Source organism: Erpetoichthys calabaricus, chromosome 11 (assembly GCF_900747795.2).
Source record: "Erpetoichthys calabaricus chromosome 11, fErpCal1.3, whole genome shotgun sequence".
NCBI classification, from domain to species: Eukaryota; Metazoa; Chordata; class Cladistia; order Polypteriformes; family Polypteridae; genus Erpetoichthys; species Erpetoichthys calabaricus.
In genome coordinates, this window is record NC_041404.2 from 100,500,502 (window position 1) to 100,527,249 (window position 26,748).

Here is a 26,748-nt window from a genome sequence, read left to right on the forward strand (position 1 = left end):
AAATTGTGTCATCAAGGTATATATTACTAGAAAACATGAAATGCTTTTAAGTCTTAAGAATAATAAGCAAAGGTGTCTTGAATTTCTTAACTTACAGTGGAGAACATCAAAACTTTTCGTCTCTCTATAACAAATATCTTATTTCATTTTAAGACATCCTTATAATTAACTATTTTTTCATAATAAGTAAATTGTAGACAAAGTTTCTAAAAATGAGATTTTATATCTTACATATACAAATCTACTTAAGTCAGTTATCCTTAAAATAAAAAAAAACAAGATCTATTATTTCTTTTCAAGATTGTCTGGCTTGTTAAGATTTCATTTTTTGCAGTGTGGTTCACACATTCTCTGGTTGGATGAGTAAAGAAGAGTTGATTAGTGAAGGCATTGGTTGGTATTAATACCTTCTGAGAGGTCTGAAGATTTCCAGAATGTTTGTGTATTCAATATGAATGCTTTCTTTTGTTCATTTTAAGTTATTAATTCATTGCCACTTTCCACAGGCTGTACAATACCAGGTCAGTTCTTACTGTAAATCAAATTTTACAAATCCTGGAGGTACTGATTTTTGGCGGTGTCAACATTTTTTCTATTTTTTCGTTTACTTTGGTGGGAGTTACTTTTGAGAATGGAAGTAGCAGAAATAATAAAATTTCTTTTAGGCACTCTGGATCCAAAATATCAGTTCACTTACACTATGTAATCTCTATATGCCTTTCTTATATATATTCCTTTTTTACTTATACATGTATTTTTATGTAGGAGGCAGAACTTGGACCTCGACCAGTTGTGCAGAGATTAGAACCGCTAAATGGATGGAAAGAGTTGTTAGACTCAGAAGGCAGGGTCCAGAATCCAGAACAAGTAAAAGAATGCATATTTAAAGGGGTATGTGTAGGTTCAAATGTACAGTATATTTCATACAGGTATTAATTCGTTCTTCCATTTCATTTTTGACCTGTTGGTATTCTGCATTTGTTCCTCAGGGTGTTGCTCCTGCCCTTCGACATGAAGTCTGGAAATTTCTGTTAGGTTTTTACCCATGGAAGAGTACTGCACAAGAGAGGGAAGAAATTCTACGTCAAAAAACGTGAGTCTTTATAATCTTGGACTTAATATGTTTGTAAAAAATTACTGTTGTTTTTCTTCTTAATTACGAATTTGTTCATGATTAAAGACTGAATTGTCTCATCATAACTGTTTGAGTGGGAGATGCATTTGCGTTGAATTATACAGTTCTTCAGTATAGTGCTGCCACATTAATCTGAATTTCAAACATAATCAAATGTTTGTTTCAGTTTGAATATTCAAAATAGAACAGAAATTTTCCAATGTTTCCGTCTAGCATTACCATTTTCTAACATTGCTTTGTAACATTGCTGGATATGTAAGTGTTGAACATTTCAATTTCTACTGTCTGAATTTATTATGTCAATGAAAAGTAGAAACAGACAGTATTTGTGAAAATGAATTTAAATTAAGTGATGATCAGCAAAATATTGTAAAATTTGACTTGTCATTCCTTCAGAAAAGAAGGCACATATATCCATAATATTGCTGCAATGTAAGTTCCAGGTCAAAGTCTTTGGCACTGGTGGGATATGACTACATTTTCTTATTGGGTAAAGTCTTTGACAAAAGGTTTGTGCTTGTTTTAAATTAAGTGGATTCAGAAAGTATTCAGACCTCTTCACTTCCTGCAAACTTAACAGTTTTGTAGATTTTATTGTTAATAGATTTGCCATTTTTGCCCATCAGTCTACACTTGGTAACCCATAATAAAAAATTCAAAGCATGTTTTCAGAAATGTTTACAATTGTATTAAAATTCAAAAACTGAAGTGTCTTATTCTTATACTGTAAGTATTTAGAACCTAATTCAGTACTTTGCAGAGGCCCATTTGCAGAAAGTACAGCTTCAAGTCTTCTTGGATGAGCCTCTCCAAACTTTACACACCTGGACTTGGACACAAGCCCTCTTGGCAGGTCCTCTCAAGGTTCGTTAGAACAGATGGGAACCATCTGGAAACAGCTGTCTTCAGGTCGCTTCACAGATGTTCTTTGATGTTGGACTTTTGACTGGGCCACTCAAAGATGGTCAGAGTCGGGAAGCCACTTGAGTGCTATCTTGGTTGCACGCTTGAGATCATTGTCGTGCTGAAAGGCCATGTGCACTCTGGAGCAGGTTTTCTTAAGGTACCTCCCTGTGTTCTGCTTTAAAAGTATTTTTCTTCCCTTGCCCTGATTTGTGTCTCAGCACAATTTGATCTCTGAGGTTTGCAGAGACTTCTGTGACTTGATTGTGTGACATTGTATACACAGGCGCGTGCCTTTCTATATGTTCAATCAATTCAGTTTTTCTACAGGTGAACTTCAGTCAAATTCTAGACCAGGGATGGGCAAAGTCATTCCTGGAGGGCCACAGTGGCCATGGGATTTTGTTCCAACCCAGTTGCTTAATTAGAAAACAATCTTTGCCAATAATTGCATTTCATGGCTTGTTAATGCTTTAACTCTGCTATGTCAAGTCAGTCTCATATCCTAAATTTTTTTTTTCCATTCTAAGGATATCATCCAAATACTTTGAAGTGTAAAACGGATGGGTAATTCTCAATCCTTCACTTTTTTCTCTACTCTTTCCTTCCAAGTATTTAATTAAACCAAATAGTGCACGATAAATACACACAGGTGTAAAGGGTAACAAGCAAAATGGATAACTGCTGGTTTCTTTTGTTATTTGCATCTTATTGCTAATAAGGAGCAATTAAAAACTGAGAATGCAGCTGTTTAACACTTAAATAAGCAATAAGGGTTCAAAATCTTACTGAGGGAGACAACTAAAGTGAAGCAGAAGTGTTACTAGAGCAATAAGTGCTTCTTATTAGGCAATTGGGTTGGAACAAACACCTGCAGCCACTGCGGCCCTCCAGGAATGACTTTGCCCACCCCTGTTCTAGACACATCTTAAGTATATTAAAAGCAAGCCAGATGCTCCTGACCACAATTTGGAGTGTTACAGCAAAGGGTCTGAGTACTTCTGTAATTGAGACATTTAAGTTTTTGATTTTTAATAAATTTGCATATTGTTTCGAAAACGTGTTTTCTTTGGCATATGGGTTTATTGAGTGTAGATGGATGGGCAAAAATATCACGTTTATCCATTTAAATCTACAATCCAATAAAATGTGCAAAAAGTGAAGGGGTCTGAATACTTTCTGAATTCACTGTACTGAATGTACTTAATGTATGTCTATTCAGTACCAGTATTATAATCATTATTAATTTAATGACTACTTAATTTTATATATTAGTGTATCACTTTTGTAACTGAGTAAAGTGCCTCTAGGGACCTATTGATAAATTGCACTTTGTTGATACCTTTTTGTGTAATCTTCCACCATCCATACTAAAAGTCCATAAATTATGTGATGACCATTATCTAAATAACAGCTTCTATTATAATAGGAATAAGTCATTCTATGAATTGCATCATCTCACAACCTTGTAGACCATATTACTTTTCATGTTCAAATGCTAGGTAATCAATTTTAAAATGTTACCACTCCAGACATGTGTTTCAAATGATGTTTGATTATATTTTTTACTTTGTTATCAGGAGTTCTGTGATCTTTTTAATAATAAGATGTTTCTGTTTCAGTGTTCCATTATGTACTGTAATCTAATTTAGTGCTTTGTGAAAAAGTCTGTCCCACATATTCACCTCACTTTTATCTTGTGGTAGAATTAAGGAATACTTAAAAGAGTTTACAGAACTTAATATCTTCGTAAAGGCAGAACTAAACTCACTTCTGTTTAGTCTTGAAGGCTTCCAAGTTTATTTGACATGGACCTGTTTTATGCATCCAATATAACCCTACTAAATTTCAAATATTGCACCTGTACAAAAATTAAGTGTATGATGTAAGTATTGACATTAACATTTAACATTGACATTAACACTTAAATTGGTTAATCCACCGTAACTAGACATAACAAACATAACAATATCAAACCTTCTTTATCAGATTCAAGAAAATCTTCCATGACATAACGACGGACTTGCCCACACCTGCCCATGAAATAGCCTTTGAGTCAATTGTCCAATTACTTTTGAGCCCCTAAAATGAAGGGATTGTGTTCAAAAACTGCTTTAGTTGCCTCACATTTTTATGCAATCGTTTTGTTCACCCCACTGAATTAAAGCTGAAAGTCTGCACTTCAACTGCATCTGAGTTGTTTCATTTAAAATTCATTGTGGTAATGTACAGAACCAAAATTAGAAAAAAGTTGTCTCTGTCCAAATATTTATGGACCTAACTGTGTATGTATATATATATATATATATATATATATATATATAAAGTATTTAGTCAGCCACCAATTGTGCAAGTTCTCCCACTTAAAAAGATGAGAGAGGCCTGTAATTTTCATCATAGGTATACCTCAACAATGAGAGACAAAATGAGAAAAAAAATCCAGAAAATCACATTGTCTGATGTTAAAGAATTTATTTGCAAATTATGGTGGAAAATAAGCATTTGGTCACCTACAAACAAGGAAGATTTCTGGCTCTCACAGACCTGTAACTTCTTCTGTAAGAGGCTCCTCTGTCCTCCACTCGTTACCTGTATTAATGGCACCTGTTTGAACTCGTTATCAATATAAATGACACCTGTCTACAACCTCAAATAGTCACACTCCAAACTCCACTATGGCCAAGACTAAAGAGCTGGTAAAAGTCCATGCGCCCCCTGGTGGTGGTCACGGGCCCCAGTAGGGTTGAGCTCCCATGCCCCGCTGGAAACCAAGGGGGCTGCCCTCTGTCGGCCCAGGGGAGAAACTGTCCTGAAAATACTCTCTCTCCTGGTCCTTCTATAATTTGGGCATCTGCCAAAGTGTTTACAATAGACACTGTGGCTGGTAAAAGCATTAAACTATGTCCTAGAGTGGTTTCATATATTTAATTGAGTGATGGATGCTCTGAATAAAGATATGGGAGCTTTGGCAAAATATTCATTTTAACAATATTAATTCTCTCGGCTAAAGTGAGAGGGATTATCTTAATTTGAAAGCTTATTTAATACTTATTACATTTCCAAAGTTAGTTTTTAAGAATTTTTTTTCCTTTTAACAGTTACTCTTAAATGTTTAATGTTATAATACACTGAAAAAATATTAAAGTTGGTCTGGTGTGCAACGAAGTCATTGGGCAGAGAACAATCTTATCCATAGTGATTTTTTTTTTTGGTCCTCCAGTTTTATTGTTACCATTGTCCAGTTTGTCTTGTTAAAACTGTTCTAAAACTATGTAAAGCATGCAGAATGCATATAGTGTGAACAGGTAAAACTTATTTAAAGAAAAACATTTTTCACTAATGTTCATCTTTACAGGGATGAATACTTTCGAATGAAGGTTCAATGGAAGTCTGTGAGTGAGGAACAGGAGATGAGAAATTCGTTGTTGAGAGGATACCGAAGCTTGATTGGTCAGACAAATATTAGCATATGTATTTTCACGTGTTCACACAAACAAACAAAATTAGCTAATTCTTACTGTTTTGTTGTTCTTCAGAACGTGATGTCAGCCGCACTGATCGCAATAATCGATTTTACTCAGGAAATGAAAATCCTGGTTTGACTCTTCTCAATGATGTTCTGATGACCTACTGCATGTACAATTTTGACCTAGGTTAGTACAGGTACAGTTTTTCCTTTCATATTTTTCTACCATGTCTATGTTGCATGGAGGTATGTATACCCTGCTAGGGGACTTTATCATACATCTCCTAAAATATACAATTTTCATTCTAAGCTATTTTAAATAATAACAAACAGTACAGAAACCACTTATCATTATCATATATATCGCCATATATTTCCGTAATACCCTTTAATGACTTCTTCTTTTCAAATCAACAAATGGGTGCCTTTTGAATCTTGTGAGCAGGGAATAGCAAATAACTACATTTAAAAACAAATGTATTGGACAACTTGGCAACTCTTGTATGTTTTAAGAACATATTTTGTATTCAGTCTTGCCAGCTTATATTGCATGAAGGATTAAATTTGCAACTTCATTATTAGTCATATGCTACACACTTCAAAACACTAGTTTGATATTCTTGCCTAATTACGTTAATAAAAGGATAAGTGTCTCTCTCTGTGTCCATCTGGTTGCTCTGCCATTTCATTAGATGTTGCATTACAAAGATTAACACTGCTTTTACAATTTCTATACCAAATGGCATATAACAGAGACATATGCATTGCAGTGCGGTCCATGTTGATTACTTAGACTTCAATCCATCTTAGACATGCAGCACATCTAGTTGAGTAAATTATTATTTGTAATTAAGTGCATTAGTTGGTACTGTTTTATCATTTTTGAAGGTTTATGAAATAGGTATGTAATAGTAAATGTTCACAACTACAGATAATAGTGAAAAATTATTTTCCATTTTGATGCAGAATGTAGCAGAATTAACATTTTTAGTCAGGTGTATGTCTTTTCTAAACATATGGGTGAAGGCATATTAGTTTTATACTGATAATAATACATATTTTGTCTGTGGCCAAAAGTTTTACAAGGATAAAATGAGAAGTCAAGCAAAATGACACCTTTTGTTGGCTAACTAAAAAGATTACAATATGCAAGCTTTCGAGGCAACTCAGGCCCCTTCTTCAGGCAAGATGTAATTACATCTTTGATTACATTTTGCCTGAAGAAGAGGCCTGAGTTGCCTCGAAAGCTTGCATATCGTAATTTTTGTAGTTAGCCAATAAAAGGTGTCATTTTGCTTGACTTCTCACTACATCCATAATGGCTAAAACGGTACAACACCCTGGTACTAAGGATAAAATGAAAAAGTCCTAACGTTCATTTTAGTACTCTGTCAATACAGACACAAATGGAATATATTGTGTGACATATTTATGTTAACTCCTTATGCACTAAGAATTTTTTGTTATTATTGTGCCTAAATTACATAACCAAAAATTAAATTGTAATCATTTTGCTTATGTAATACAGGAGCTGCAAATGACTGAACAGTAGTGAGTGCAGCACTCCTAATCTTTGAAAAAAACTATATGATTAAAAACCTCTGTTTACACCAATATCAACTAAAAAAAACACAAAATAATGTTGCACTATTGGGCTTTCTTTTCAAAAACCTTAATATTATAGTACATAACTGACAGTTTATGATACACAACCCTGGAACGAATTTTTTGTGCCCCAGTCTGTCAGCTATCATTGTAACAAGTTTAGGTGTCATATCCAATATTTCATTGCAATGTTATACTGTTTGGCTCATGACATCCCCCTGTTTGGAGTCATTGTGCCCCTTCTTGTAAACATTTAGTTTCCTAATACTTAGGCAGAATTTCAAAACAATAATGTTTTGGACAGAAACACATTTTTACTTGATTTACCTTTCTGCTCCACTATTTATGTGAATTTCCCCATCTATCTATCTATCTATCTATCTATCTATCTATCTATCTATCTATCTATCTATCTATCTATCTATCTATCTATCTATCTATTTAAAATTCTAAATCAAATAATTCAGACATGATTGTGCACATTGTAGACTTTCATTTAAGGATATTTGCATACCCTTTTTTCACATGATGTAGAAATTACAACACTTCTACAGGGCACCGTAATTTTTGGGACAGTTGGCATTGTAGGTGCATGTGATTGCTGTGGTGTGTTTCGTGGCTTCATTAATGCAGGCATAAGATAACCTAAGCTGTAGACTTCCCTAGGAGCCATTGTTTAACCTGAGGACAAGAGCTGTGCCAATGAAAAGCCAATGAAGCCATTATGAAGCTGAAAAACAAGAATAAAACCAATAAAGACCTCAGTAAAACTTTAGGATTACTTAAATCAATTGTCTGAAATATCATTATGAAGTAAGAATGCACAGGTGAGCCAAGTAATCACAAAGGGACCTCTAGGTGAAGGAAGACTTTTACTGCTGATGACAGAAGAATCCTTACAGTGGTAAAGAACAAGACCCAAATGCCCATCCAACAGACCAGAAATGGTTTTCAGGAGGTAGATGTGCATAGGTCTGTGATGACTATCCGCAGAAGGCTGTACAAAAATACAGAGGCCACACTGCAAGATGCAAGCTACTAGTTAAGTTATGTAACATGTTATTTGATCCTAATCATTATTTTTGTTATCAGTTGTCTACTTAATGTTTAATTAGAGGTAAGAAATTAGTTTAATAATAGAAATGGGAACCTTTATAAAATACCCCCTATACACTATACAATTTAAGGCCAGGAATGGAGAGAAGCCAGTGTGATAGAGGGGAAGCAGGGTGACAGGAAATTGAACCTGGGAGAAGAGAATGTGGCAGACGCTCAAGAGGGGGCTGAGGGTTGATACTGCTGAGCAGCCTGGGAGCAGGAGTGACCAACACTACTCCAGGAGGACTCCTCTGCCAGGGTCAGGGAATGGCATTGGGAGTTGGACAGAGTAAAGCTTGATATGGTGCCCTGTACATGCCGACGGACTGGCAACAGGGGCCCGAGTGCGATAAAAGGGTTGTCTGCACCTGCTGGTTCACGTCTCCTTGTGCTGTAGAATCCGAATAGGGTAAGCTGGGGAGACATCGGATCCTAGAAACCAGCACCAAGGCTCATGTTTTTAAAGAAAATGTTTGCCCTTCTGTTTTAGCCTCATTTGAATGGATTATTTATTTGGACTTTTAACCTCCATTAGACACTCTCACTGATTTTGTGAATTATTTATTTATTGAGACAATTTAAATCATTGCGATAATTGCACTTTGTTTTTGGATTGATTTTAATAAAAGCACTGAGACTTTTTGCAGCAACCCCTTTCCGAATATGTGTGTACTGGCTCATCTCGGTACATGACTATCGACAGGTATGGGTTGAAGAGGCTCCTGGTTGCGACAAAGGAGCATGGAGCTAACCTGAACTGTCACAGGAGGAGGGTGAGAGGTCTCTGCTACAGTGAAATTAGGGGATGAGCTTTGTAAGTTATTTTAATACTATACAGAGCAGAGATTAGCATTTCAAATTAGATAAATTTCCAAGCTGTTCTCTATGTCTAAAATACCGTACTGCTGTTTAAAATACTTACAGGTGTTGATAATGATTATCAAACCAATTACTGAAGGATTTATTTATATTGATACATTTGATAAAGCAGCTACCAAGTAAAGTAAAATGCTGCAGTTTGCTTAAGGTTTACCCATCAGTGTTAATTTTACAGATAATTTGATGCATTTGCAGGTTATGTCCAGGGAATGAGTGACCTGTTATCCCCCATTCTCTTTGTCACCCAGAATGAAGTTGAAGCCTTCTGGTGCCTTGTGGCATTCATGGAGATTGTGGTAATTTTTTATCCTTATTTTTAAATTGGTTTTTAACTTTGTAAGGAGCCTTTATGCTACATGCACAGTGTGTTTTTTTTATCCTTATTTTTAAATTGGTTTTTAACTTTGTAAGGAGCTTTTATGCTACATGCACAGTGTGTTTTTAACACTTAACAGTACATTATACTTCTTAGTAGTGTTGCATATAATCAGGATATGGGCTAAAAAGCCCCCATATTAAACAATTTTGCTCCTTCAAATGTAAGGGCTTGGCAAAAAATTACTCCAAGTCATGTGTAATTTTAACAATAGTTTACTGTTACTATCATACTAAAATGTGTTTTTGACACAGCAAACATGAACAACATCACCACCAAAACTGCCCATAGCTACAACTAGTACTCTAATTTGCCTCTTTTACTTGTAAACATTGTAAAACACAAAAAAAAAAGCCAGAAAAAAGAGTTGGCGATCGACTCCGTATATTATACTCCACAAGCAATAATAATAATAATTTAATAATTTTTTGCATTTATATAGCGCTTTTCTCACTACTCAAAGCGCTTAGCAATTGCAGGTTAAGGGCCTTGCTTAAGGGCCCAACAGAGCAGAGTCCCTTTTGGCATTTACGGGATTCGAACCGGCAACCTTCCGATTGTCAGTGCAGATCCCTAGCCTCAGAGAACACTCTGGTTCAGCATCCAAATAGGGACAGACTAGGAAGGGAAGGTGCTTTTATAGCATGGAAGGAAGAGATGGGTCCATGGGGTTCAAAACCGGAAGTGAAGTCAGTAGGAGGTGTGCCTAGGAAGGGAGTGCAGGAACTAGAGGAGTTTTAGACAGGATTCTGGTCAGGTGATCTGCAGAAGAGGAAGAAGACAGGTTAGTGCACTTTCTTGGTCCCTGTCCTTGTTTTCTGCCCTTGGTTCAGCCCTTAGCCTGCCTCCCAAGCACACTTGTGTGACAATGTGTTAAACATGTTAGCCTTGTATCTTCCTGATAAACATATTAAGAACATTTGATACATGTGTCTTATTTAAAGATTTGTACTGTGTTTGTTTATGTGTGTTATACAGAATATGTTTTGGTAAGAAACAAGTACTGCATTATTAAAATAGTAATCTATAATTACACCTCAAGAATTAGGAATGTCTAGCTGATACACTAAAGAAAAGAAAAACACTAATAAAAATGTATATTTTAACAGTAAAATTTATAGTGCAATTAATGATTAAAACAAGTAAGTTCATGAATATTCACATTTGCGCAGAGTTAAATTACCACTATCCATTAGTTGATTGTATTTCACATTAAACAATATGACAGGTTGTCATTATGAAAAACATTTTATTTTCTTTTATGCCGTATGTCTAATGGATAAATATTTTGTCCTTATTTTTTTAGTGAAAATATGTGTTTTAAGGAAATTTTATTTATTTTAATGTTTTTTATGGACATTGAACAATAAGCCTACAGAATTTCATTTTGTTAATAAAAAAAAATGAATCATTAACACTTGTGGTCTATAGTTTAATTATAAAAATACCAAACTTAACATTTTAATATAGGAAACAAGGCTTATATACACGTCTGGTTATGCAGGAACTTAGTGTACAAAGTTTTTAAAGAGGTAAAAGAAAAAAAAAATGAAAATACTGTAGATATCAGATTGGGACAATCCAGTAACATGAAATTGGTGACCGATATCAGCCTTAAATAAAACCTGAGCGGAGCATCCCTAGTCCTCATGTAAGAGCAAAATTTTAAATTGTTTAGTTACAGCAGTCCATTACAGGCAGTCCCTGGGTTACGTACGAGATAGGGACTGTAGGTTTGTACTTAAGTTGAATTTGTATGTAAGTCAGAGCAGGTACATTATTTTAATAAATGCTATTGTTGAATTTCTGTAACCAAGTGCTCTGCCAATGAATGATGGAGTTTCACCTCTCTCTGACCTTTTTATTATTTCTTCTTTATTTTCAATGGTGATATTTTTTCTCTTCTTTACTGTATCACCAGCACTTGCATCATTTGTGTTTCAGAGACATTCTTGAAGGGTTAAGATGAACTCTTCTGCATAGCACTGTACACGTTATCACAGCAGGAAGGCACTAGTCATCAACACGTCTGATGTACTGACAAGACACAACTTCCTGCTATGTGCGTAACAGTGCAAGCAGGCTTGCTATTGAGAATGAATGGGGGCGGCGAGGGGCGGTTCATCACCAGCCCACATCAGTCACCTCCACTACAGTATGCTGCTTGCAGTGTCCGCTCACCGAGAACAAACACAGTGCGGCCAAAAGCGTGTAGTGAATCGCCCAACCCCAATTCAGCAGGCAGCCATCCGAGGCACACTACAATGCTACCCCTGCCGCCCCGTTCAGCCACAACCGGGTCGCCGCTTGCAGCATTACCAGCCGTGTGTGCTGGGCAGGGCAGTGAAAAGCCCCGCTCCTACCAGCCTGCGTCCAGTCAGGAGCAGTAGCTGCGGCGGCGTAGTGGGCGGGCAGCGAACCATCGTCCTGCACACGAGCGATAGCTGTGGCCCCGGTGACTATGGACCACGGGTCACCGCTTGCCGCCGGGAGCCACCCGAGGAACACTACACTGCGCGAGCAGCGAAATCGCCTCCCTCCAACCACTGCTTGCAGCATCCCCAGGCCGAAGATGAAGGAGCAGCAGTTACTGAGGCGCATGCGTCGCAGCTGCGTCCTCGTTCATATGTCGCAGGTCGGATGTCCGTAACCTGGGGACTACCTGTATATAAATGCTTAAGATATTTATTTTTAATAATCAGGCTGGCTCCTTCCTGACATTCGGGCAAAAAAATTAACTTATATCCACAAGGAATGAATCTAACACCACCACCTTGAAGCACACCACACATCTTTCATATGAATTATAACTGTAGTAAATTAAACTTTGCAGAGTGTGGGCGCATGAACATTATTCACAAAGAGTTAACAGGATTAATGAACAAGGCACCATAATTCATTAACTAAGCTGAGATACTTGTGTTTTAAAACTCTTTGTTTTAAGCAGCAGTCAAACAAAGAGAGCCAAGAGATGACCATCTAACTCTGGGTTACAAACTCGGGTCCTAGAGGGCCATAATTTCCATTCCAGTCAATTTCTTAATCGGATGCCACTTTTGCTTTTAGTGAAAAATGCTATTTAACTCTGGCTAGTTAGTGTTTTCATTCTGTCACAGCAGATCTTTCCAAAACTCTTGACCATTTTTTTTTCTTTTTTCCAAGAGCACTCATAGTTACGTTTTGTGAAAGAGCAGTTCAGTATTTTTTAGACCCCAAGTTTGTTTCAAATATTTTATTTTTCATTTCATTTTTGTTTGCCTGACAGTTAAAAGTTAAACACTTAAGAGCTCTAAATGTTATAAAGCAAGTCATTTAAAATTAAGGGAAAGGAAGTATGTTTCATTAGTAATAGAAATTAGCTACTGATTAAAAAGGTTGCTGTAAAAAACTAGTAGCTTTTTAGGATGTGAATGGGACATCCTTGTACTACAGTAACAACTTTTAGTTCATTGGTGTTCTTTTCTGGTTGTGTGTGTGCGTGTGCGTGTGTGTGTGTGTGTGTGTGTGTGTGTGTGTGTGTGTGTGTGTGATTGATTGCACCCATTTATAAGGAGAAGGCTGATTGATATTCAGGAGTGTGGAAACTATAGAGGGATAAAGTTGATGTCACACACAATGAAAATTTGGGAAAGAGAGAAGGCTTATGGAACAGACCACAATAAGGGAGGAGCAGTTTGGCTTTATGCTAGAGAGACAGCTCAAAGAGAAGCATCAATTTAAACAGAACAGTTTAAATATAGTGTTTATTGAGTTGGATGATTTATGAGTGCCATGTCAAGAAGTCTGGAGGTGCATGAGAGAGAAAGGAGTACCAGGGTAGTATGTGAGGATTGTCCAGGAAATGTATTGTGGAGTGAGGACTCGAGTTAAATCAGTGTTGGGTTAACAGACAATATCCCGTTTAATGTAGGTCTGCACCAGGAATCTTCTTTTAAGTCCTTAGCCGTTTGATCTAGTTATGGATGTGTTGAGTCATGAGATAAAAGAACAATCCTCCTTGTGCATACTTTTTGCTATGGACATTGTTTTATGAACCAGAAAAAAGGAAATTGGAAGAATGGAGAAGGGTTTTGTAAAGCAGAGGATTGAAGATAAATAGGACGAAGGCAGAATATTTGAGTCTTAATGATCAGGATTGAGAAGTTAGCCTGCAGAGAGAGCTCTTAAAAAGAGTGGATAAATACAAATACAGTAATCCCTCGCTATATCGCGCTTCGCCTTTCGCGGCTTCACTCCTTCGCGGATTTTATATGTAAGCATATTTAAATATATATCGCGGATTTTTTGCTGGTTCGCGGATTTCTGCGGGCAATGGATCTTTTAATTTCTGGTACATGCTTCCTCAGTTGGTTTGCCCAGTTGATTTCATACAAGGGACGCTATTGGCAGATGGCTGAGAAGCTATCCAACTTACTTTTCTCCGTCTCTGTCTTGCGCTGACTTTCTCTGATCCTGGCGTAGGGGGATTGAGCAGGGGGGCTGTTCGCAAACCTAGACGATACGGACGCTCGTCTAAAAATGCTGAAAGATTATCTTCACGTTGCTACCTTCTGTGCAAGCTGCTTCCTGAAGCGACATGCTGCACAGTGCTTCGCATACTTAAAAGCTCGAAGGGCACGTATTGATTTGTGCTTGCTTGCTTGTGTGGCTCTCTCTCTCTCTCTCTCTCTCTCTCTGCTCCTGACGAGGGGGTGTGAGCTGCCGCCTTCAACAGCTTTGTGCCGCGGTGCTTCGCATACTTAAAAGCTAAACAGCCCTATTGATTTGTTTGCTTTTTTTCTCTATCTCTCTGACATCTGCTCCTGACTTGAAGAGGAAGATATGTTTGCATTCTTTTAATTGTGAGACGGAACTGTCATCTCTGTCTTGTCATGGAGCACAGTTTAAACTTTTGAAAAAGAGACAAATGTTTGTTTGCAGTGTTTGAATAACGTTCCTGTCTCTCTACAACCTCCTGTGTTTCTACGCAAATCTGTGACCCAAGCATGACAATATAAAAATAACCATATAAACATATGGTTTCTACTTCGCGGATTTTCTTATTTCGCGGGTGGCTCTGGAACGCAACCCCCGCGATGGAGGAGGGATTACTGTATATATTATCAGTGGTAGTCCAAGATAGAAAATTTAAATGCAGAGATAAGAGAAAGAGTGCAGTATGGATGAAACAATTGGAAGAAGGTATTAGGAGTATTGTGAGATCGAAATGTTAAGGCGAAGGTTTAATTTTAGGTTTATAAGACAATGGTAAGACCAATGATGATGTAGGGAGTTGAGGCATGGACAGTAAAGGATAGCACAGGAGGAGAAGATAGATGTGGCAGAAAAGAGAATATTGAGATGGATGTGTGGAGTTACAAAAAATGTCAGAATAAGAAATGAGACAATCAGAGGTACACCAGAAGTGGGAGAAATATTTAAGAAAGTACAGAAAAAGTAGGTTGAGTGGTATGGACATGTGATAAGGAGAGACACTGAATATATGGGCAAAAAGTGACAAGAATGGAACTACAGGGGAAGAGAAAGTGAGGGAAGCCAAAGTGGATGTGGATATATAAAGAAAGAGAAAATGTGAAGGTAAAGGGTTTGACTGAGGAGGAGATGCAGGATTAAGCTGTATGGAGAAGGTTGATAAAGTAGAAGTTGGGAAAGAAGAAGGTGTTCTTTCATGTTTGACTCATGTTCGCTTGCTATGATCACCTGTCTCTTTTCTGTCTTTCTTTCGCTTGACAGTTTATAAACATCAATCCTCCAGTCCAGCCTTTATTGGTGTCTGTGTCGGTCTCTATCTTAAATTTGCCTTAATGTCAGCTAATAATGTGTGCCTCTTTGGCTGCATCAGTATTGTCAGCTGACTGCTTCTATACTGTCTTTATGGCAAAGGGGTTATTATGGGTGATTGGCTGAAATCCGGGACTTTAAAAGACAAAGAAAGCAACATTGTTCTAAAGTTTGAATATTTTTCAAATAAATATCTTTAGTAAAATAAATATGCTAAGTATAAATGTAATTACTTCAACAAGGGACCGTTGGGCTTAAATGTTTTGCTATATCTTTTGAGTATAGCAAACAGACTGTTAGTCTGAAGCACTAAGTATCACTGACTTACAGTGTATTTTCTTTTAATTGCATCAGTGTTTTATTAAAAATAAGTACTGAATCTATATACTGCTAAATGTGTAATTACAGTATATTGCTTATGTCAACTTTACCACTTATTGACAATTTTATTTTAATTAAAAAAAGAAGTTGAATTTTTTTTATTTTTCCTACTATTAATGAGTCCAAATAAATTGCTAAGTAAATGTTGTTTTGAATATTTTGTAAAATACCCTGTTTTGTTTTTAAAACACCCCTTTACCTATTGAAAAATAAATAATATTTCCAAGGTATTTCCTAGGTATATAATAACTATAGGTTGCTTACTTAAGTGATTTGCATTACATCAGATACAAGATTTGAATTCAGATCTTTGTGGTCTCAAGTCCAACTTCTTAATCACTTCTGTCTGTCTAAATGCATTCACAAGTGTTTTTTAAGAGAAGATGATATTTATTTTATTTTATTTTTTTTTTACAATGAGAACAGTTTTAATCAAGAATTGTACCATTGTATGGAAAAAGCAGGGTTACATACAGTTAAAGAATCAGATTATTTTTTATTCCATTTAACTTAGCAGTGACCACTCGCTGTAAGTTTAAAAAAAAAGGAGAACATGAAATTTAATGTTTCAGGAAAACAGTTTTTCCAATGAAGATTGTACAGTCAAAAAGTAGAAGCTGAGACTGCTGGTAGATTAATGGGGAAAAAATATTGGCCCTAAAACCCTAATTTATTTAAAAATGAAGAGAAAAAGTCTGTAGGTATATGTATTTATTGTGTGAGGTTAAGATATTTGTTTGTAGTGAATGTTGTTTTGATTTATGAAAATCAAGTGAGCAAGACTATACCATTAGTATGTTTCCTGGCAAAATATCTCAAAAAAGTAGAAATAATAGTATGAAACTGTTAAACTTCACAATACATGTTTTTCTAACGCTACAGCTAGGGTGGATGCTAAATAATCGTTCAGATGCTTTTTTAATTGTTTAAATCACTTTGGCATCCTTTTACAGCAGCATCTTTGATTTTTAATACCATGCTTTGATTGCATTCCTTAGTTTGGACACTTGCATGTAATTCCTTCTGCCATTTTTTCACCTTCACTTATTTAGATCATTTTGTTAAAGATTGTACCCATTCACTGAAGATTTTCTGTTATTTACAGCACAGCAATTTTGAGGAATCACAGGAAGGAATGAAACAGCAGCTCATCCAGCTGAACATTTTGTTAAGAACTATTGATCCTGAGCTTTGTGACTTTCTGGGTAATGTTAAACAGAGATTAATAGACTTTGAAATATTTTGCCCTGGTGCTCTTGCCTCTCTGATTCTTCTTCTTTTTTCCGCTACTCCCGTTAGGGGTTGCCACAGCGGATCATCTTCTTCCATATCTTTCTGTCCTCTGCATCTTGTTCTGTTACACCCATCACCTGTATGTCCTGTCTCACCACGTCCATAAACCTTCGCTTAGGCCTTCCTTTTTTCCTCTTCTCTGGCAGCTCTATCCTTAACATCCTTCTCCCAATATACCCAGCATCTTTTCTCTGCACATGTCCAAACCAATGCAATCTCGCCTCTCTGACTTTGTCTCCCAACCGTCCAACTTGAGCTGACCCTCTAATGTACTCATTTCTAATCCTGTCCATCCTCGTCACTCCCAGTGCAAATCTTAGCATCTTAATCTCTGCCACCTCCAGCTTTGTCCCTGCTTTCTGGTCAGTGCCACTGTCTCCAACCCATATATCATAGTTGGTCTCATTACCATCTTGTAGACCTTCCCTTTCACTCTTGCTGATACCCGTCTGTCACAAATTACTCCTGACACTCTTCTCCACCCATTCCACCCTGCCTGCACTCTCTTTTTCACCTCTCTTCCACAATCCCCATTACTCTGTACTGTTGATCCCAAGTATGTAAACTCATCCACCTTCGCCAGCTCTACTCCCTGCATCCTCACCATTCCACTGACCTCCCTCTCATTTACACACATGTATTCTATCTTGTTCCTACTGACCTTCATTCCTCTTCTCTCTAGAGCATATCTCCACCTCTCCAGGGTCTCCTCAGCCTGCTCCCTACTCCCTACCTACTGCTACAGATCACAATGTCATCAGCAAACATCATAGTCCACGGGGACTCCTGTCTAATATCATCTGTCAACCTGTCCATCACCTGTACACCAGTTCTTTTGGTATTTGCAGATTTATAAAGTTGCCTCCAAGCAAGTGCCATATTTTCAACACCCGAGTTTTCTGTCCAGGGTGTATCCACCAGATTATTTAAAGAACAAAATGAATAAACAATAATTGTATAATTACTCATTAAATAAAGAAATCACGTTCACGGCAGTTCCTTTATTAAACCTAACAGTGACATTGTTGGAGAGCAATGAAAGAGGGACACCTTCATGTCAAGCCCTATAGTGCCTGTTCTAAACTTGTAATGAGACCTGGACTGATTGATCCAAATGTAATCTTTAGTTATACCAGGTAAGCCCTGAATACTTTTAAGAGACTTCATATCCAGTATGGAAGCTACCAGGGCAGAGTCTATAAAAGATTCCTTTCGTTCATCATAAATATGGGATAAAATGAGTACCTTGCATTTTTATTTAGTTACCTGCTAAAGCTGACACTTATTAAACAAGTCACAAGAGCAAAGAATTGAAAATGAAAGATTTGTAAAGCTACCAGCCTGAAGCACTAATACTTATTTTGAAAATAAAATGCCACATTAAACATCCTTGTAAAAAATTTGTTTTGCAAATATCCATTAATAGCAGTTGCATGTCAAACAATACTTATAGTCAAGTCCTTTCAAAGAGGTGGTTGAGAGCCAAAAAAAAAAACTTATAACCTGTGACTTTTGAGAAAATATCAATAAGCCCCTAACCTCCTACATCTACAGAATTAAAAAAGAACACTGTGCCAAATCCAGTGGAGGCTGTCCCAAAAAAGTCAATCACCAGTCTCAGGATTTTAGGTAAAAGACCACAAGGATATCACTACACATCAACTCATGCCCCAGCGTAGATGCTATTAAATTATTAATAATGATAACCTGGCCTCTGAAAGAAGGTTTGGCCACAAGCCACTTCCATTTATTTAAATTATCAATCACTATCTAAAAGATTATCTCTGTTACTGTTGTCCATTCCCAGGCAGTGTTGTTCCTGATGAAAATTAGTACGCAAATCAGTTTGTGGGCAACTTGCCCCTAAGCGAAGGAGAAACACGTTGTTTTTAAATTACCTTGGAAGAAGAAATGTTTTTCAAATTTTTGTTGACACGAAACCAACATTTCATTATTCTTCTTTGATTGTCCAAAAATAACAGATCAGGAAACATGCCCCAGTATAGCACATATCCTGGTTAGAAACCCCCAAAGCAGACATGCTGTTAAATTGTAATTGTAAGGTTGTAAAGCTGTCGCATACTGAAAAGTTGTTATCAAAAATTGATTCATTTGGTGTACAATAACTTTGACACAGATATGCAATTAAGCCCATAACAGTCCTAAGATGGTTAACCAATGATCTGGAGAGGATGTTGTAATCAGAGCAGAGGAGACTGATAGGATGCCAGTTCTTAATTTGGCATATTTCTCCTTTCTTTGGAATTAAGATGACCTTTGCCCACCTGCACTCAGACTCTTAGTAAACACGCTTTAAACATCCAGTCCAGATATTTGCCAGAGTTCTTTATAAAACTCTGCGGCAAGTCCATAAATCTCTGGTGTTTCACCAACATCCTCCTGCTAATCTTAAAGATCCTGCAGGCTAAACTCAGCATCCAATTTTAAAACAAAATCTAGGATTGTGGGCAAACCATGAAAACAGTCTTCCATTGCTGAATCATCAATTTGATCATCTTTAAATAGATTTTAATATAAGGTGTAGAACGAGCCCCGGACACAGACAGGCAGACATGTTAAAGTCACCACTACACGTTTATTTATACTAGTATTTAGAAGTCCAAGTGCCACACAACCCACTGACTTCCCCAAAGTCCAGGCCAAACCACACTATGCCTTACTCTTCAGGCCGCCTCCTGTCTCCTCTCCAAGACCTCATCCATCTTCCACCCAATTCCAGCCATCCTGTGAAGGGAGGCGGTCCCTTTTATGAGCACCCGGATGTGCTCCAGGTGTGTTCTGGCAATCTCCCACCGATACACCCCAGTGTGGTGGAAGTGCCGGCTGCATCCCCGGAAGTACTCTGGGTGTCCCTGCTCCTCTTCCCCCCAGCACTTCCTGGTGTGGCGAAAGTGCTGAGGTCCAGGGCTTTCCAGGCACTGGGGCACCCCTGGCGGTGACCACGGGCCCCTACAGGGTTGGGCTTCAGAGCCCTGTACCTTTGGCCCCCAACACAACCAGGGCGGACACCCTGTCATGGTCTGGAGGAGGCGCAGGCCCTCCTCCGGTCTTCCCGGGCCTGCGGGTGCCACAGTGCCCCACCGCCAGCGAATACCCGTCCGGCGGCAGATCCCCAGTGAAGCGGGTCCTACTGTGTACCCAGGGTCCGGTTCTGCAAGATATAGAGAAACGGGCAGAGCCGCTGCCTGGACACCACCTCCTGGTGTCCTTGCGTGCCATGCACAGGCAGCGCTCCCCCCTCTGACCGGTACCCCGGGACTTGCCTATTCGGCACCCCCTCCGTGGTTTCCGTGCCCCTCTTGATGGATCAACCAACAGAACCGCTTGCTCTCGTGCAGTCTCCGCTGACTTTGAGGTTCCCCTCCGCAGAGGGCAGCCCTTCTCCGGACGTGAGCACCCAGCATCACATCCCTTCCTATCGGAGGAGCCGGCATTCTCCCCTCGATTCCTCCTTTTACTCTTGGACGCCATGATGGTTTGGGTCTGCGCATGGCAAACGTACAGATCCAACCCTGTCTGCGTCCCCACAGAGCGACGGGAGACTGCCGCGGGCTTGGCTTTGGGTGCTAGGACCCAGGGCACTCATCAGCCCGCGTCCTGCCTGCCCTCTCGATCTTTCTCCCCTCACTGCGCGTCCGCTGTTGGAAACCCACCCACTCGGTTCCGTTCACGTATGTCCCGGGCCCCTTCGGTGGGATCTCCCTTATGCTCTACGGGGTCGGCTCTACTCACCTTCCCCGCCGTACATCTCCGGCCAAAGGATCCAGCGTCGCGCTGTTCCGCCGCAGCATCTGCACTGACGCGACCGCTTTCCCTTCCAGCTCCGCACGGAGAGTACTCAGCACCTGTAACAGTGGCCCTGCAGACTGAAGACACTCCTCCAGTGCGTGCAGAGCCCCAGGCAAGGACAGAAATTCAGCCAACGGTGAGCTTACCTGTCTGTCAGCAACACACGTCGACTGCTTCCTGTGGGCCTCTCTCTCCGGCCCAATCGGGTCTCTCCCCGGCACGAGACGGACATTCCTTGGTCCCACCTCCATCCAATCATCGGCAGGCACACAAGGCACACCGTCCAATCCCGTGCCTGTGACAGGGAGGGACTTCCGGTCCGCGGCCATTTTGGCTGTCTTTCTCCTGGTGCGGTGACGAGCCGGTTTTCTGTGCTGCAGCGTCTCCCTCTTTGCAGCCCCTGCTGCTGCTGCTGCGTCTGGAAAGCTCCGCATAGCAGCGCGTCTCTGCCACTGACGCAGACCCGGGCAGCCCCTGCCTGCAAAACACAAAACAAGCTCAGCCCCACAGGGCTGGCTGCCGGCGAGCAGGGAACCTACCTCCCAGGTCCCGTCTATCCGAAGCAGCTGCCTCAGCATGGCATTTATCGACACTGCGCCGTCCCGGGCACCTTCAGCGGCTGCACACTCCTTGGAGCCCGCTGCACTCCAGTAAGGCCCGTCGATATTCCGCCGCCACAGGAGAGAACCTTGCAACCGTGGTCTGTGGGGGGAGTCTTTCTCATGGGGCTGCAGGCACGCCGCTCCCGCAGCACGTGGGTGGGCTCCCCTGCAGTGCCGGGCCGTCCACAACATTATTTTTTAGTGCAGGTCCCCGCCTTGAACCAGGCGGAGCATCCTGCCGGCTATGCCAGTGTGGAACGAGCCTAGGGGTGTTCTGGGTGTTCCGCTGTTCTGGGGGTGGTACACAGCCGAGGTAACAACAGAATGTCTAATGTTGTCAAAATCACTCAATTCTTGGACGTTGTTGATGCATTCAAATGTTCAAAAGTTTGAAAGCATGATCTGATCAAATCCCTTGAGCTTTTAGATTTGACAATTCTACTAGCAGCCATTTTTAGAAGTCAAGAAGGCAAAATCTCTTCACTGTTTCTTTGTTGTAATGTCATCTGCAGTTTGAATATGTCCTGCTTGTTCTTGTGACTTGTTCTGCTGCAGTACTAGCAAAACACTTTGTTTTCGACTTTTGAGACATCCCAGCACTTCCCAAGTGAAGCAAACTCTGGCTTGGTGAGGGTTTATTGTTTCCAGAAAAACTGTAAACATTTAATGAAGTCAGTGCCTTCTAGTAGAGAGAATTTAAAGTGCTAGAAATATTTATATGGAGCCTTATTAAGAATGATTACCTTTATGCTTACCAAAGAGTGATCAGAAAGGGTGATTGGAAATATGTAGGCAGTATAACTGTATTTAAATTGTGACTGAGACACTAAAAATCGTCTAATCAAGCCATTGACACAGAACTGTTTTTGTCCTTTGACCCAAGTATATTGCTTAGGTGCAGGGAACATGTGACACCAAATATCCATCAAACGTGATTACTTTAATAAGTTGTGTAATGTCTTCACAGACCCTTGATGTGGTCTGGTATCAGTACGATCTAATATAACATTTTATGTACTGTTTAAAATCCTCTTCCATCAACATAATTTCTCTGTTAACACAATCATCCTTGTTAGAGATTCAGAAACACTAAGTACAGTGGAACCTCGGTTTGCGAGTAATTTGGTTTACAAGTGTTTTGCAAGAAAAGCTAAAATTTTTAATAAATTTTGACTTGATAAACGAGCGATTTCTTGCAGTACGAGTAGTATGTATACGCTTTGTCTGCAGAGTGTCATGTGATCACAACTGAGCTGATGGTTCGTGCGCGCTGTAACGTGCGAGTCCCTGTCTTGCACCCCAAAACACGAAGCTGAATCTCAATACTTTAGCAACACCAGCTTTAATCAGCTTGAAACAGCAACAGCGCGGTTATTTATTGTAGCGGGATCTGCCACTCTCCTATACACAGACACTGCAGTCAGGCAGGGCCGTGGCCAAGTAATACTGTGCCCTGCGCATTTATAATGTTCCTTGTTCCTTGTATCACCCAACAGCAGGCACTTATATCATGTCCGCGATCTTTTCCTATTCACTTTTATGGCGAACTGCTACAGTGCTGGGAGACCGCGATTGCTTTGGGACGCTCTTCCGTGTGTCGTCCCATTGGGTGGAATCCCACAAGAGTTTAGAAACTCACTCACACCAGCCATGTTTCATTTTAAAGGTAAAGTGCAGGTTAATTTGTTTTATGTGTTTTTTCTTTATATTTTGTATTAATCATTTTTATATGAATAGTTTTGGGTTGTGGAACGAATCATCTGAGTTTCCATTATTTCTTATGAGGAAATTCGCTTTGGACTGCGAGCACATTGCAGGAAAGAATTATGCTCGCAAACCGAGGATCCACTGTATTTCCTTTCTGATCATAGGAGTGTAAATATTGATGAACACTAGATCCTGTTCACCGCCTTTGACTTGCACAACTAATAGGTGCCTAGCCACAAAGTGTATTGTAGAGGAGCAGATGAGTAAGAAAAGCCAGTCTCATTGTGGAGTGACTGTGCAGGCATGTGTGTGTCTGATCAGTCATTTAAAGTTCCCAGTGGACAAATGGAAGGATAAATCAGACAATAGAGGCCCAGAAAAAAATATCTGGTGTCTGTTGAAACGTCTAAAGGTTATAGTTGCCCTTTATGATCTTATGCACCAGTAATTACTACATGTGACTTGCCACAAAGAACTCATTCTGATCCTCTTCCATGGCCATTATCTTACTGCTAGGTTAGCAATACTCTTCTTATATTCTGTTAATGTAAAGATCGCAGATTTGATCACAGACTGGCTTTTCTTACTCATCTGCCCCTCTACATTATACTTTGTGGTGCACTCAGTTAGGAGTCAGTAATCGGGACTCATTTGCTACAGAAACAAATAATGCAGCTTTTACTGAGTGTACTGTCTCAGTTGTGTTTCCACTATTATTGTCTTTGAATGTTTCATTTACTTTTTTTCACGGTGTTTTCCATTAATGTACATTGCTCACTAATAACTGGCACACAGTCATGCAAACTGCCAGCCTTAGCCAAAATGTCTTAATTAGATTAAGTCATGATCTTCTCTTGAGCCGATCTCTAGCAGCACCCACTTCAGCCACAGATCTGTTCAAAACAACATTACAACCATCCATACTTTCAATTTGCACTTTCAGCCTCTTTGTTCCCTGTGTTTACCTCAGCAGATTTCTCCTCTGAACGAATGAATTTACCTGGCAGCATGATTGTTCCCAGTTTATACTGTAATGCCTTATCTACTTGTCTTCCATAATTAAAACATTTCACTGTCTAAGAGGTAACAAAAACCTTGTAGTCCGTGCCATCAGTTCTAAATCGAAGTGCTACATTTATGTCATTTTTCTTGTAATTTAATATCATATACACTTTTCTCTGAAAAGAAAGGTCATGCTTCAGCTCCTGCATTTTGCAGCCCAAAGGTATAATTGTAACATCAGACATTACTTGTTTGAACCATTTTAATTCATTTAACAAAAAATATTGTTTTAAGAAAGGGGAGCATTTGTTGTTTTATAAGTTGCCCATGACCATCACATATCTCCCTTCAGGGTCCGATACTACATCTGATGCTACAAATGGAACTGTGCTGTGTATGAGAATTCCCACCCCTCTAGTTTTCTTTATAAAGCTAGAATGGAACATTTGGCCAGTCCAGTCTTTTTGTAGTCTGAATTGATCCTTGCTTAGTAAGTGGGTCTCCTGTAAAAATACTATTTTAGCGTTTAAGCCTGTTAGGTGAGAGCATACTTTCTTTCTCTTTAATTCGTGATTCAGGCCTTTAACATTCCAGCTCACAAAGTTAACTGTCCCATCATGGAGACATTGATTCTGAGTTTTTAATGTCATTTTATAGTCTTAACTGGTTATAATAAGGCAGTTTTAAACTTAGTTTCAAAATTCCCCATGAGTTATTACATTTTAGCCTATTATTGCATTGATATTTATAGTTATAGGGATTAGAAGAATAGATTAGATATAGCCTGCTCTCCTTCTCTCCCCCCTTTATCCCCCCACCCCACCATTTTTGCCTCCCCACATGAGGCTTGATCCCACTTCGCGATGTCCCGGTCCTCTGACATACGAAGAGACAGAGCACGTCCAAAACAAACCCCACCCCGCAGCGGTGTTAGAGGATTAAAACAAAGAGATATCTATTACAGCTGAATTCTTAATACTATCTGCCGAAAATATAATCATTAACAGTCTTTAAGCTTAAAATAATCTTCAGCAATTTTAAGATATTAAGATAAAAAAAAAAGAATGAACCCTGGGAATGATTTTAAAAAGTAGTCTAGGATAAACAAGGTAATTCCTAATGTAATAGTATAATGTAATAGTAATGTAATAGTAGAAATGGCAATAAACCAAGAGTATGATGTTAAACAGTCTACTTTAAGGTAGTAAAACAAAAAAAAAAAAACCTACTTTAATTACTTCCACACTCATGTCTATAACTCTAATTAAGACATAAACATATAATGTCCAGTTAAAGAAAAGGATATATGATTATAATACCAGTCTCTTTAAGAGTGGATCCGAGAGCAGGTGATAGGTCCTTCCCATGCCTTGATAGAATATGGCTCCTTATTAACTTTCAAAAGAGTGTTGGAAACAGCTTCTTTAATTTCTTTTCAGCTTCTTCCTTGCTTGAAAAATATAATATTGATCTTGAACTTCCACTTTCAGTTTGGCAGGATACTAGAGGCTGTATTTGATATCGGCTTTCCGTAGCAACTTTTTAATGTCAAAGTAGGCTGCACGTTTTGCAGCTGTTAATGGTGAGAAGTTGGGGAAAATACGAATAAGATTATTTTCAAATATAATCTCTTGCTTGTGTCTGAGAAGTGCCATCACATCAAGCTTACATCGTAGTCGCTCAAAGCAGACAATAAAAGACCTAGGTTTAAAGGTACTTGATCTGTATGTGCGATAAGCAGCTGCTATCTCAATGTCGAGTTTAAAATCATCTCCAGTTATTTTAGACAGTAATTCTACTGCAAATTTCATTGGGCTTGAGCTTTCTCATTTCTCAGGTATACCCTCAATTCTTATATTATTTCTTCCTTACCCATCTTCCAGAGCCACAAGTCTGTCTCCAAGTTTTTTGCATTCGGAATTCGCAGCTGTGGGTTTTTCATCGGCATTAGACGCCAGTTGTTCCGCTGTTTCAACTCGAGCCGTGAATTCCTGCTTAACGTTATCCAGCTGATCTCTAACATCATTAATCTGGTCGGCAAGCATTTTCAGTTTGGATCTATTTTCTTTGTTGTGTTCCTCTAATTTCTCCAACATGCCTTTAAAGTTCACGTCAAATGTTTAAATAGACGCGTTTCCCGGTCTTTGTTATCCTTTTTAATCTCGATGATATCCTTCTTAAGATCGTTCTTAAGCTCAATGTTAGCCTTCTTAAGCTCATTCTTGTTATCCTTCTTAAGCTCATTTATGGCCGTAGCCATGGCGGCAGCCAGTGTAGCAGTCATCCCTTTCAGTTCGGACAGTTCGCTTCGGATTTTGTGCTCCGCGAGTGGAAATGCAGCTCCTGTTACAGCAGGTGCTGCGGGCTCGCGATGAGTTGATGAGAGCACATCCTGCAGGGCCTTTTCTAGTCTCGAATGATCCTCAGAAATCGTCGATCCAGCGCGACCTGTATCACTTGCACCTTCACTCCCATTTTCACTCTCGACTGGAGATGATACAATGGAGCGGGGTCCCAGGAGATCCGCGCATTCGTCTGCCTGTTCCAGGTCAGTCTCCGAAAGGCCATACCTTGCACTCGGGCCGGATGTCTGTCCAGACTTTGAAGCAGCTTTAAGTTTCTTTTCTGATTCTTTCTGACTTTTTTTCTTGTTACTCATGCTTGTATATTGTAGTGGAAGTCCTTGGTCGGGTTAAATACAGGATACCTC

At 39.2% G+C, this 26,748-nt stretch overlaps 1 protein-coding gene across 4 annotated transcripts in view; it reads left to right on the forward strand.

Moving 5' to 3' along the window:
• tbc1d17 (TBC1 domain family, member 17) overlaps positions 1-26,748 on the forward strand; it is a 258,075-nt gene that overhangs the window by 144,270 nt on the left and 87,057 nt on the right. For 3 of the 4 annotated variants that reach the window (XM_028813654.2, XM_051933539.1, XM_028813655.2), the window contains exons 8-13: positions 766-891; positions 990-1,093; positions 5,394-5,488; positions 5,575-5,691; positions 9,282-9,382; positions 16,730-16,829. In XM_028813654.2, coding sequence (XP_028669487.1) covers positions 766-891; positions 990-1,093; positions 5,394-5,488; positions 5,575-5,691; positions 9,282-9,382; positions 16,730-16,829 — 643 coding nt within the window. The remainder of the gene's footprint in view (positions 1-765; positions 892-989; positions 1,094-5,393; positions 5,489-5,574; positions 5,692-9,281; positions 9,383-16,729; positions 16,830-26,748) is intronic. The other variant, XM_051933541.1, reaches the window with a different exon arrangement.